Consider the following 12,854-nt stretch of genomic DNA (forward strand, 5'->3'; position numbering starts at 1 on the left):
GACATGGTACTGGGGACATGTGACAAGTAAAAAGTGACGCCTCTGGGCTTCTGTATATTGTTGTATTCCCGGCAGCTTATGGAAAATTAGCAGCATTGTAAAGCTCCTTTACATCAGGACTGTTGGACTACAAGCTGGTATTGTGTGGAAAGTGTGACCGACCATTCTCCGAGGCCCTGAATGCCTGAAGGGCCAAGTTTAGAGGGTTGTCTTGATAATTGACTCCTTGAAAGGAGATATCCAGACTGAAAGGGGTTTTCTGTACTTGTCAAACGCATGCGAAGACATCCTGGACATCAGTCACCTGACCCAATTAGTGGCCTCATTGGTCTGGTGAATGATGAACTGGACATCATCCCACTGGAGACCACCAGTGTGGATTTGCGCTGCACTGTTTGTCCCCTACTGTACAATTCCTTTGCTTAATTAATTGAGGGGCAGGTAGAAAATAAAATCAGTGGGCAGTCACTTCCTGCAACGGAGCCGTTCCAGCAATGTTCGGGCTGCAGCAACCACATGAGAAAAAAACATCATGCCACCCGCTAAGAACAGCAGTACCAACGTCGCTGGGCAAGCACCACTGCGGAAAGTCCATTGTTTTTATTTCCTACATGCCCCTAAATTGATTAAGCAGTGGTTGTCCAGTAATGGACAAGCCCTTTAAGCCAGCCAAGCAGTAGAGATTTAGGGCAAGTGACTAGGCCGTCTGAGGTTTCCCTTCACTTTGTCCTCCATAGGAACTCACTGATGTCTCGGTGGTATTCTATTCTCAGGCATACTACCTCTGACACAGGAAGAGCAGACTCGTCGGTGTACAGCATTACTATGCACGTCCAGGCATCCATCACACACCACGTAGATGCATCATACAGTAATGTACAGCTCCAGAGAAAGAACACTGCAGAGGCATGAGCCAGTGCTGACTATAGGCAGTGACGAGCCCTGATCCTAATTACCTGTACGTCCACCCTCTTTACAGGAGGCTGGAAGTGACTCGCACCCTGAGAAGAGCTGATCTTCCCTGTCCTGTGGTGGGAAGAAGGGTTTGAGATAGGATGTTTGGTGTCTACCCCTCTATTATGTGTCCCGTGTCTGCTGTTCCCTTTTCGTTCTTTCCTTAAGGAGGTCATCTGTGATCACGGAAATAATCAGCCAAAGAGGGCAATGCAATAAAATAATAGAAGCAGCAACACTCTTCATCACATGTGACCGTGACTGAGATTAGTGATTGGCTGCAGCGGTGATGCATGATGATGTGATGCTTTTCTTATTTTATTACATTCCTTTCTATTGCACTGTTTTTTCCTTGATCACGGCCAACCCCTTGTAAGCTTTCTTTACTGATTGAGACACATTTTGTTCTTGCCTTGTAGGTTTAAGGAATGGAGGCCATGGATAAAGCAGTGAATGGATACATAGACAACTTGCTTGGGCCCCGAGGTAAAATGCTTCGTTATTTGTTGATGTTTACCATACTAATGTAGCATCTAAGTGTCCTAGATGCCTACCCATGGGGTCGCAGCCAGAAGTAACCAATGTACAGTATGTAGCAGAACGCTGCAGCTCCATAGATGTTAACTAGATTCTGCGGGGGCGTATACCAGCCGATCGGTGGAGTTGCCAGATGTCAGACTTCCACCACATTCCACATTACGTGTGGATTTTGTCTTGTCCATTGAAGTCAATATCTAAAATCAATATCAAATATGTGATCATTCCACCACCAAAAATTGACATTATGTAGATATAGAAGATTTGCAGTGCTGGGTCAATTTCTGTTACAAAGGATTGATATATTGAGGATGTGGGAATCTTACTGCTGAGAGCGAAGTTGATCAGCAGACTGAAACCTGAAGTTTGTGCCTTCACAGCCACCGGATCAGCCACCAATACAGCACAGGCATGTGAATGGCACTGAGTTGCAGGTGCCAGTACATGAGAGCTAGTGAAGGCAGATCTCGCCTCTTGTAGGGAGAGGCGTGCCTACATGAGTCAAAACTGAAATTAAGGGTCAAATTACCGCCCGCAAATTATGGGGTCTGAAGGTAAATGAAAGCATGAGGATCCGAGCCTGAAACTTAGTGCAGCTTTTTATAACTTGAACCAATGTATGGAATCCCAACACTATAGTAAATTGTAGTGGAAAATTCCTTTATTTTACTTTTCATTATATTTTTCTGGGTATTCAGAAATATAATATTTTTATCATTTAAATTAATGGGGTTGTATTGTCAGAAAATATTCTATTGTTTAAAATCAAATCTTTATGCTGCAAGTTTTTTGTTTGTAATTTACATTTATTCCAGTTAAACAAATCAATTATCTCCTGTATAGGTGATAACTTTTAGATTAGTTAAATATGAAAAACATGGGGTTAAAGTTCAAAATTCATTACAAAACATATAGCTTTATTGAACATTGAGGCACAGAAAAGATAAAAACATGTAACAGTACAAGGTCATGATTCGAGTGAGCAATGGGGTAGAACAGCGCAAGTGTCTCATGTAGAAGATGTATTTGGGGTGGGGAGAGCAGACTCAAATAATATGCATCAATTACTGAAAGAGTGCTAGTGCTTTAAAGTTTATAAATACAATATAAACCCAGCTGTGTGGGGGTGCAGAAGGAGTGCCGCTAATGTAGCCAAAACTTGAGATCTGTATAGGTTAGTAAATAGTACTAAGCATCAGACCATCTGCATCAATGCATAGTTTTTGAAAAAGTGTTCTTACCCATGGTTCCCCAGGAAAGACATCACGTCGCCAGCCCCAACGTGCGTTTCATGTTGGCTTCTTCAGGGACCGTAGTTAGAAGTGTGTCCTAACTGCTCTTAAATAAGCCCCATCACGAATATACACGCAGGTGATTCCTTGGATCTGACCAGAAGTTGTATCACATCCGGGAGCCCATGGCGGTGTGGGTCACGGGGAACTCCCCGATGATGTCACTGACCCGCACGCTTCCTCGTCCCTTGTACATCTTCTACATGAGAGCTTTGCGCCGTTCTACCCATTGCTCACTGGCATCATAACCTTGTACTATTTCATGTTTCTAACTTTTCTGTGCCTCAATGCTCAATAAAACTAAGTAGATAAAAAGAAGTAGATGGTCTTGTAACTTATTAGTAGCTGCTGTAAAAAATGGATTATGTACAGACTGTACACGGATGACAAGTGAGAAAAAAATCGTCCGAGTTTTCGGAATGAAAATCTGAACATTTTTTATACGCTAATAAAAATGAGTGTGTCTTCTCCAGACCACAGGGCCCTGTGGTGAACATGTGGCTGCCTGCTGTAAAGCATATCTCTACATGTTCTGGTAAAGTGCGACCCCATAATCATGCACAGAAAATAGAATTCAAGAAATTGGGGCTCAAGTTACAGTTATCCTGTTCTAGTTAGTGAACAATTGTCAACGTGATACATTCCCATTATCAGATTTTGCCTCCATGTCTGTCTGTATTTTGAAGAAAAGGTCTTACTTTAGATCTGTCAGCTTACAAGTAGACTTCTGCTCTACTAATTAGAAGGAATGGCTCACTTTTAATGCTGAAGTAGCTATTTGAAGGCACCTTTGCATGACGGTTGTGTCAGCACATATTAACCCCGTGGCAGATACACATTGAGACCCATTAAAACAGCGCTCTAAGCCCTCTAAACTCCTACTCCTGATCTTGACGTTCCTTGACATTGTCGTCATCTCAAGGCCTGATGCCACTTTCTTTTTTATTGACTTGTGTGATGTCTATCTACATATGTCACGAGTGTGGGTAGTACAGATGCTTCCTTCTCACAAAATTAGAATATCATCAAAAAGTTCATTTATTTCAGTTCTTCTATACAAAAAGTGAAACTCCTATATTATATAGAGTCATTACAAACAGAGTGATCTATTTAAAGTTTTTATTTGTTAATGTTGATGATTATGGCTTACAGCCAATGAAAACACAAAAGTCTTTACCTCAGTAAATTAGAATAATTTACAAAAAACACCTGCAAAGGCTTCCTAAGCGTTTAATTAGGTCCCTTAGTCTGTTTTAGTAGGCTCCTCAATCATGGGCAAGACTGCTGACTTGACAGATGTCCAGAAGGACCCTCCACAAGGAGGGTAAGCCACAAAAGGTCAGTGCTAAAGAAGCTGGCTGTTCACAGAGTGCTGTATCCAAGCATATTAATGGAAAGTCGAGTGGAAGGAAAAAGTGTGGTAGAAAATGGTGCACAAGCAACGGGGATAACCGCAGTCTTGAAAGGATTTTTAAGAAAAGGCCATTCAAAAATTTGGGGGAGATTCACAAGAAGTGGACTGCTGCTGAAGTCATTGCTTCAAGAGCCACCACACACAGAGGTATCAGGACATGGGCTACAAGTGCCACATTCCTTGTGTCAAGCCACTCATGACCAATAGACAACGCCAGAGGCGTCTTACCTGGGCCAAGGAGAAAAAGAACTGGACTGCCATGAAAATTTAGAGCACTTAATTCTTCCCTCTGCTGACAAGCTTTTTGGAGATGAAAATGTAATTCTCCAGTAGGACTTGGCACCTGTCCACACTGCCAAAAGTACCAATACCTGGTTTAAAACAACAGTATCACTGTGCTTGATTGGCCAGCAAACTTGCGTGACCTTAACCCCATAGAGAGTCTAGGGGGTACTGTCAAGAGGAAGATGAGAGACACCAGACCCAACAATGCAGACGAGCTGAAAGCAACCTGGGCTTCCATAATACCTCAGCAGTGCCACAGGCTGATCACCTCCATGCCACACCGCATTGATGCAGTAATTGAGTGGCATCCACTGTGCTTTCCAGTATTCTTTCTCTAAATATACAGTAGATAAAAGTAGACATATGGCCCAAAATTAATTTATTTTAGTTTTTCTTCTTTTTATTACCAGTACCTAAAATCTAAATGAGTTTAAAGTAATCTAGCAGCACAAACCATCCCCCAAACCTTTTATATGTTCATGCTGCTCTGTGAAAGAGAATATCACCCACACTGTTATTTATGCAATTTGTTCTCCTTGATTAAATAATTGCTTTTTTTAATTCATATGCAAATAAGACTGAAGTTCTCTGGGTGTGATCAGAGCTTTCCAGCTTTAGTCCCAGCCTAGCGCCCTTTTCTTGTACTCGTCTTGACTAGCTAGACTGTAAAGCCAATAAGCTGTCAGTCAAGCAGATGATGGGGGCACTAGGCAGAAAACAGAGCGGGGGAGCTCCGATCACGCCAACAGCACTTCATCCTCATTTGCGTATGAATTAAAACAGTGATTTTAATTCAGAAAGTCAGAGATTGCATGAATAAAAGTATGGATGACCCCCTTTCACTATATCCTCTATATTAACAGTTTGGAGGGAGTTTAGATTGTGTTTAAAAATTCCCTTTAATTCAACTGATGAAATGCCAGTGATGGTTTAGCGCTAAAGCATATTCTTACACGAGCAATCTCATTCAATACATTCATCACCTTTTGAAAGGCTAGGTCTCTGACCTATGGGAATCACACCAACACTGAGAAGGTGGGTCCTAACGTCCTCTACGTGAATAGAGCGGTGGTGCACACATAACTTATGGACTTTGGATATGAGTCATGGATGTGCACTAACTCCGCATTAACACAGGTTGGGCTGTCCGATCAATTATACATTTAACATTTAAAAGCGCTAAATGTGCTCATTGGAAAAACCCCTTTAGGGTCTGTGCACACGTTGCAAATTTATCACAAAATCTGGAGGGTTTCCTAATGCCAGCAAAGTGAGTAAGAATCTTCAAGTCTCATTTACACGTTGCTAATTTGTGACTTGCAGATTTGGCACAGATGTAAGTCTGCAGAATGTCAGTTCTTTCAGCGTTTTTGCTGGAATTATCACTGGTACTAATGAGTGGGGAAAAATCTGCAACAAAAATGCATTTAAAAAAGTATCAAAAACATGGCAAAAAAGCACCTACCATATATACTCGTGTATAAGCCGAGGTTTTCAGAGGAGCCATGCATACAACAGGGGGAGGACGGAGGAGCCATGCACACAACAGGGGGATGACGACAGAGGAGCCATGCATACAACAGGGGGAGGACTGAGGAGCCATGCACACAACAGGGGGAGGACTGAGGAGCCATGCATACAACGGGGAGGACGGAGGAGCCATGCACACAACAGGGGGATGACGACAGAGGAGCCATGCATACAACAGGGGGAGGACTGAGGAGCCATGCACACAACAGGGGGAGGACTGAGGAGCCATGCACACAACAGGGGGAGGACGGAGGAGCCATGCACACAACAGGGGGAGGACGGAGGAGCCATGCACACAACGGGGAAGACAGAGGAGTCATGCATACAACAGGGGGAGGACGGAGGAGCCATGCATACAACAGGGGGAGGACGGAGGAGCCATGCACACAGCAGGAGGAGGACGACAGAGGAGCCATGCATACAACAGGGGGAGGACGGAGGAGCCATGCATACAACAGGCGGAGGACAGAGGAGCCATGCACACAACAGGGGGAGGACGGAGGAGCCATGCATACAACAGGGGGAGGACGACAGAGGAGCCATGCATACAACAGGGGGAGGACGGAGGAGCCATGCACACAACAGGGGGAGGACGGAGGAGCCATGCACACATGCCCAGTTGTGCCATGATACATTCTGCTATATTGCTGCCGTTTTAGGAACCTTAGCTGTAATTGGGCTGTCTCCCAGTTTTCATACAGACAGGTATGAGAACGAAATGGCCAAATAGAAATTTACGTAATGTGACAGAAGATGACAGCGCCAAAATAAATATCTACTGGTGATTTCTGCTTTCCAATGTAACTTTCAATTTTGATTGACGTTGGTTTTGCGGTTTGCCTATATAAAGTTGCATCCTTTATTTTATCTTCATTGCATTTTGCCACTATCACTTATATATGGTTTTTGTAGAAAAGAGCTAAGGCTACAGTAGGCCTAGATGCCCTGACACTGTAGGGGGAATTCATCAAATAGGCTGGAGAACATTTTTAATATTTATGCTCTGTGGCATATATTTTAATTAATGATTTGCACCCTGCTAGTCTCAAAAAGTTGTCGGAGCTGCTGTAAATGCATGAAAAGCTGCGGCACGTGACTGCACTTGATGAGCTTGTGGCCGGACATTTTTCCTACAGATGTCACTTGCCATTTAATGACTATAAGCTCTATAGTAATTTGTGCTTTATGAAGTCTCTCATGTGAAGTTCTTTTCTTTTTACCTCAGACCCGCGAGTGAAAGGCTGGTTCATGTTGGATAATTACATCCCCACCTTTGTGTGCACCGTCCTGTATTTAATTATTGTATGGAATGGACCTAAGTACATGAAGAACAGACAACCTGTGTCCTGCAGAGGGATTCTGGTGGTCCATAACCTCGGCCTTACGCTGCTCTCACTCTACATGTTTTATGAGGTAAGATTGAATGCACACATTTATTATATTGTCACCAGGACTATCATTTTTAATGATGACTTTTCTTCTGTGTCTGTCATCAGTTTGACATTCAAAGCAGAGAGGAACTATGGTACAAAGCCTCAACGTATCATTTACAATGTGACTTAGGCTATGTGCACACTTAGGAAAAGAGGTGCAGAATTTTCTGCACAAAATCCGCATCTGGCAGAATCCGCAGCTGCGGATTTGCCGCGGTTTTTATGCGGATTTTGTGTGGTTTTTATGCGAAATTGATGTGGATTTTGTGCGGATTTTCAGCGGTTTTTGCCACTGCTGATTTTTATCATGGAGGCGTGCAGAAACGCTGCAGATCCGCACAAAAGAAGTGACATGCACTTCTTTGAAATCCGCAGCAATTCCGCACTGATTTTTCCGCACCATCTGCACAGCTTTTTTTTTTTCCCATTGAATAACATTGTACTGTACATCACAGTGCGGATCTGCAGCGTTTCTGCGCAGAAAAATCCGCTGTGGATCCGCAGCAAATCTGCATTGTGTGCACATAGCCTAAGGCTCCTTCCCATGTCCTTGTTTCCAGTACATATGGTATCTGTTTTCTCACGAGTACCCCCATACCAATTATAACTTATGGGGCTCCTCACATCTCTGTGTTTTTACACACACCTCGTGTCTGTGCAAATCACATAGAAACATGTCCGTTTTTTTCGGCAGTACGGATGACATAGCCAATAAAAGTCCATAGGTCCATGAAAAAACACATGTAGCACACAGATAGCATCCGTGTGCTATACGTGTTTAACATTGCACAGTATAAGAGAAGCTTTGTAATTGAATTCTTTCTTTATCCATTCCGGAAAAACAATGATGACCAGTAATCAATGATGACCAGTTATCAGTGATTAGAAAGCTATCCTGCCCTTTAGTGAAAAAATAATATCAGCTGGTTCTACTGTTGGCCTACAAAAAGGTGTCTCATTACCAAAGTGCCACACGAGAAACCTCTCATGATGGATAAAACTAGTGAGATTTCTCAAGACCTGTTCAACCTTATTGTTGCAAAACATACTGATGGCATTAGTTACAGAAGAATTTCTAAACTATGGAAAGCTGTAGTGGGCACTGTTGGGGCCATAATCCAGAAGTGGAAAGAATATTATTTCACCATAAACCAGCCACGACCAGGTGTTCCCCAGAAGATTTCAGACAGAGGAGAGAAAAAAATTATCAGAAGAGTTGTCCAAGAGCCAAGGACCACCTGTACAGAGCTACAGAAAGACCTGGAATCGGCAGGTACAATTTTTTCAAAGAAAACGATCAGTAATGCACTCAAACTCCATTGCCTGTATCACTCTCACCACGCAAGACTTCAACAAAAAGTGTGTTCAAGCATTTAAGATTTGCTCAACAACACTTAGGCAGGCCTGTGAAATACTGGGAGAATATAGGCCGGTTGAGATGAGGCCAAAATTGAACTGTTTGGATGCCATAATAAACACAAAGTCTTATGTCATAACCCTGCCCCCAAACACCATACCAACAGTGAAGTTTGGAGGTGGTAACAATATGTTGTGGGGATGTTTTTCAGCATACAGTACTGGCAATCTTCATATGATCGAAGGAAGGATGAATGGACAAATGTACCAAGACTTTCTTGGTAAAAATCTGCTGCTAACTACAAGACAATGATCCCAAACACACAACCAAGGAAACTCTTAATTTAGTTTCAAAGAAAGAAAAAAAAGCTGCTAGAATGGCCCAGCCAATCGCTTGATCTAAATCCAATAGAAAATTAAAGGAAGGAACTAAAGCTCAGAGTTCATAGTCCACGGGACTTTCAGGAATTGATGAGTGTTTGTGTGGAATAATGGGCCAAAATCACACCTGAGCAATGCATGCGACTAGTTTCTCCATACAGGAGGTGTCTTGAAGCTGTCATCACTAACAAAGGCTGTCATACCAAGTATGAAATACATTTCAGTAAGTGTGTTCAATACGTTTTCCGTGTGTCATTTCCCATTATTACACATCTCATTATCTTCACAACAGCACAATAGATGACAAAATGATAATCTTATGCTATGCATCGGGTTACAACAACCCTGAGGCTATGCAGTCTTGTGAACAGAGCTGTATGTATATGGCCAGCATGTCATCATCATATTACAATTGGAGCTGGGATTTGTCTTCTGACTGAGGTCAGCATATAATGTTTCATTCTCAGTGAAGGGTTAATTCACGTCATTGTAAGAGCTGCAGGAATGCTCACTCTCCAGACCGGCAAATAATTCTGGAATTTGTGACATGGGCACACAATGTTCTTTGTGACTGGAAAGCAGAGTTTCCCATCACATAATCTACGTTCTGGTGCAAGACGTGTCCTGGCCTAGTTATCCAAGCTGTCACTTATTGGGTTTCTCTACAGCGATGTACAAAGCTATAGGGGCAGTGACCAGGGGGATATTATATTGCCTTTATGGTGCTGATTAAGAATATGACTTTGGTTTTGCCAGATTGACTCCAGTTTCTGAGATATTTAATAGTTAATTAATTACAGTATATTTCTGGCTTCAAAAGTCGCTTATAGCATTGTAAGCCTACGAATTGAAATACCAAATAATTATATGGGATGTTTCAATACCTAAGACACTGTTAAAGAGCCAAAGACCAAAAGCTATTGTATTTATCACACACAAGTGGCATAAGGGGAATGCATTATTTTGATGCATGAAGTATCTCAAAAACTAGAAGCAATTCAGCAACAGTAATGGGATTTTTTAATTCAGCCCCCAGAAAATACCCTAAATCCATTCAAACACCTTGGCACCTGGAAAAAACATTATGTAGACCTGTTATCAGATTATATTCCAACATTTCAACCAAGTCGTTTATTTTAAAGAATAATCTGTACAGATTACCAATAAGGGAAACAGTGTAACGGCGGATATAAACCGCCAGATGAATGAACCAGCGTTACACTGTATACCTTTATCAGCAATCTACACAGACTGTTCTGGAAAAAAAACTACTTGGTTGAAATGTTGAAATCCAATAATCTTGATTGGATCACATAGACACAATGATGCGTCAAACTAAGATACTGTGCATCAATTTGATTGCGCTGGAATTACAAATATTTTGAATTACGGTAGTTTGAGCAAGTAAAGCTGCAGTGTAAAAGCATAGGGGAGGGAAAGAGTCGAATTCTGAACTTGTGATAAGTGAAGTGGATTTCAGACTACTTTAAATGCCCAGAGGACTAATACAGAGAAAGAGCTAGGCCGTGCACATACAGATCTGTTACCAGGGCATAACTGGATGGATTACTTCTCGGAATATGTATGGAAGCGTTCATTGGCTCCTGAAGTAATGCTACCTGCACAAATGACTTAGAGGGAAACGTTGAAGAAAACAAATAGCAAGTTCCGACTTGTTCTAGCCCACGACCGGACTTATCACAGGACCGCTCTTTTACAGTGCCAGGGTTCATCACAAGTCTCTGCTGAGAAGAAGCTGTCATGAGCCATCACTTTCCGAGCTGGAATACCACTTCTATTTATAAAGGACTCTATCATGAAAGATTTCAATTGTTTTCCTGCTGGGATGCAATTATCATCATCAACAAAGCTGAAAGCAAAGGATCCCATTCTAGTCGCCTAAACAGTAGTTGTAAAACGAGTGGTGTCCTAATTGTGGTCAAGTGGAAAGCTATTCTTAGGGTGGAACTTCCCTGTCGTTAGAGGAAGCTTTCCATCTACATTGCTATGAAAAGTAGATCACCTGCCTGCAGTCTTTGATGGCGTGTTTCCCAATTTCCACTTTGTAATTGAACCACTGTGCAAATTTCTTTATGCAAACACAGGTTACCAATATGCCATTCAGAAAGAGCTATAGAGCAAAGGAATTGTCGCCATAAGCATAGGTTTGTTCTTCCATGAAAAATCATATGCCACCCAGGACACTGCCGTACAGGCTCTGTGCACATAGGTCTGCCTCAGAGGGGTTGTCCACTACTAGGACAACCCCTTCTTGAACTATATGTTTGGCCCCGATTAAAATAAATAAACCTATACTCGCAACCCGTGCCGGCGCCGTTCCCTGGAGCTTTGGTGCGGTTGTTGTGACACGTGCCCAATCCGCGCTGGCGTCACGGTCCCCACCTTCGTATGGATTGAACATGAAGAGGAAATCTGAGATCAGCTGCAGCCCTGACTTCCTCTCCATAGTCAATGTGTGTGAAGGCATGGACAGTGGTGCCAGCGCTGATTGGGCACCGGGCACCACATGTTACAACACCCGCACCAGAGCTCTGGGGAGAGTGAGTGCTGACAACGCTAGAACAGCACCCGCACGGGAGAGGAGTATAGGTTTTTTTATTTTATCATGACCAAACATTTAATTCAAGAAGGGGTTGTCCTAGTACTGAACAACCCCTTTAAGACTGGCACACTGAAGTAAGACTCGCCACATTCAATAAGAGGGAATGAAGTACATATGTCATAATATACACCGCTTTGTGGCATCAAGTATGATGAACTTGACAGCTGCATTGGACCACATCCTTTCCTACCAAGCTCTGGAAAAAGTTGGAGAACAGGCTGCAGGTGACGTAACAGTGCCAAAAGGCCAAATGCAGGCAATTCCATGTAGACTAAAGATTGCAGTTTGGTGATTCTCCTGAGTCTCTGATGGCCCTACAGCACTAAGTGCAATATTACCAGAACTCAGACAACTTCAATGTGTCACTAGTGAAAAGAGATTTACACGTAATCTTGTATAAATCTTATTTCAGTCTGTGGTGCCCTAGCCTAACACTTATCCAGATCAAGAATAACATTTGCTGTACATGTCCCACTTGTATGGCAGTTTTACGCCACATGACACCACAATTATAGTATTTATCCAAAAAAAATATCCAAAATATATTTCTGCTGCAAAACCATAAACAATAATGAGTCACCTATTTTAGCTTTATTAATCCTTTTTTTTTTCTCCCTGTTTTTATTGTGTACATTTGGGATGTAGCACCGATTGACCTCTCTAGACATTTGGGCTATAGCGGTATTCCAACTTTATGCATTGTGAATGTTACTATCTATTGGAATGTGGTTCAGTGCAGATATAGGCGAAAGTGCAATTGTTTCACTTTTACCATGGTGTGATCAGACTAAAGTACACTTGACCAGTGAGAGCAAATATAATCAGTCTCAAAAATTTGACCTGACTCTCCAGCCCCTGAGGCTACATTAACCTGGAATAGCACACGATAACACTAATAGCTAGCCAAAAGATTAGTCTCTATATTCCCGACAACCATTCAGAAAAGCAGATAGTCCAGGATTAAATTAGATATGGGTATTCTGGTCGTTATCTGTCAGAGTGATGTTTTACAACATACAGTCATGAGTTCACCTTTGAATTCTCGAGCT

General features: G+C 42.3%; 1 protein-coding gene across 2 annotated transcripts in view; it reads left to right on the forward strand.

Moving 5' to 3' along the window:
• The window catches only part of ELOVL5 (ELOVL fatty acid elongase 5), a 72,970-nt gene that overhangs the window by 6,795 nt on the left and 53,321 nt on the right, over positions 1-12,854 (forward strand). For both annotated transcript variants that reach the window (XM_077290030.1, XM_077290032.1), the window contains exons 2-3: positions 1,374-1,440; positions 7,238-7,425. In XM_077290030.1, the coding sequence (XP_077146145.1) occupies positions 1,383-1,440; positions 7,238-7,425 (246 nt within the window). In that variant the 5' untranslated portion in view covers positions 1,374-1,382. The remainder of the gene's footprint in view (positions 1-1,373; positions 1,441-7,237; positions 7,426-12,854) is intronic.

The sequence above is a fragment of the Ranitomeya variabilis genome, chromosome 2, assembly GCF_051348905.1.
Source record: "Ranitomeya variabilis isolate aRanVar5 chromosome 2, aRanVar5.hap1, whole genome shotgun sequence".
Classification (NCBI taxonomy): domain Eukaryota; kingdom Metazoa; phylum Chordata; class Amphibia; order Anura; family Dendrobatidae; genus Ranitomeya; species Ranitomeya variabilis.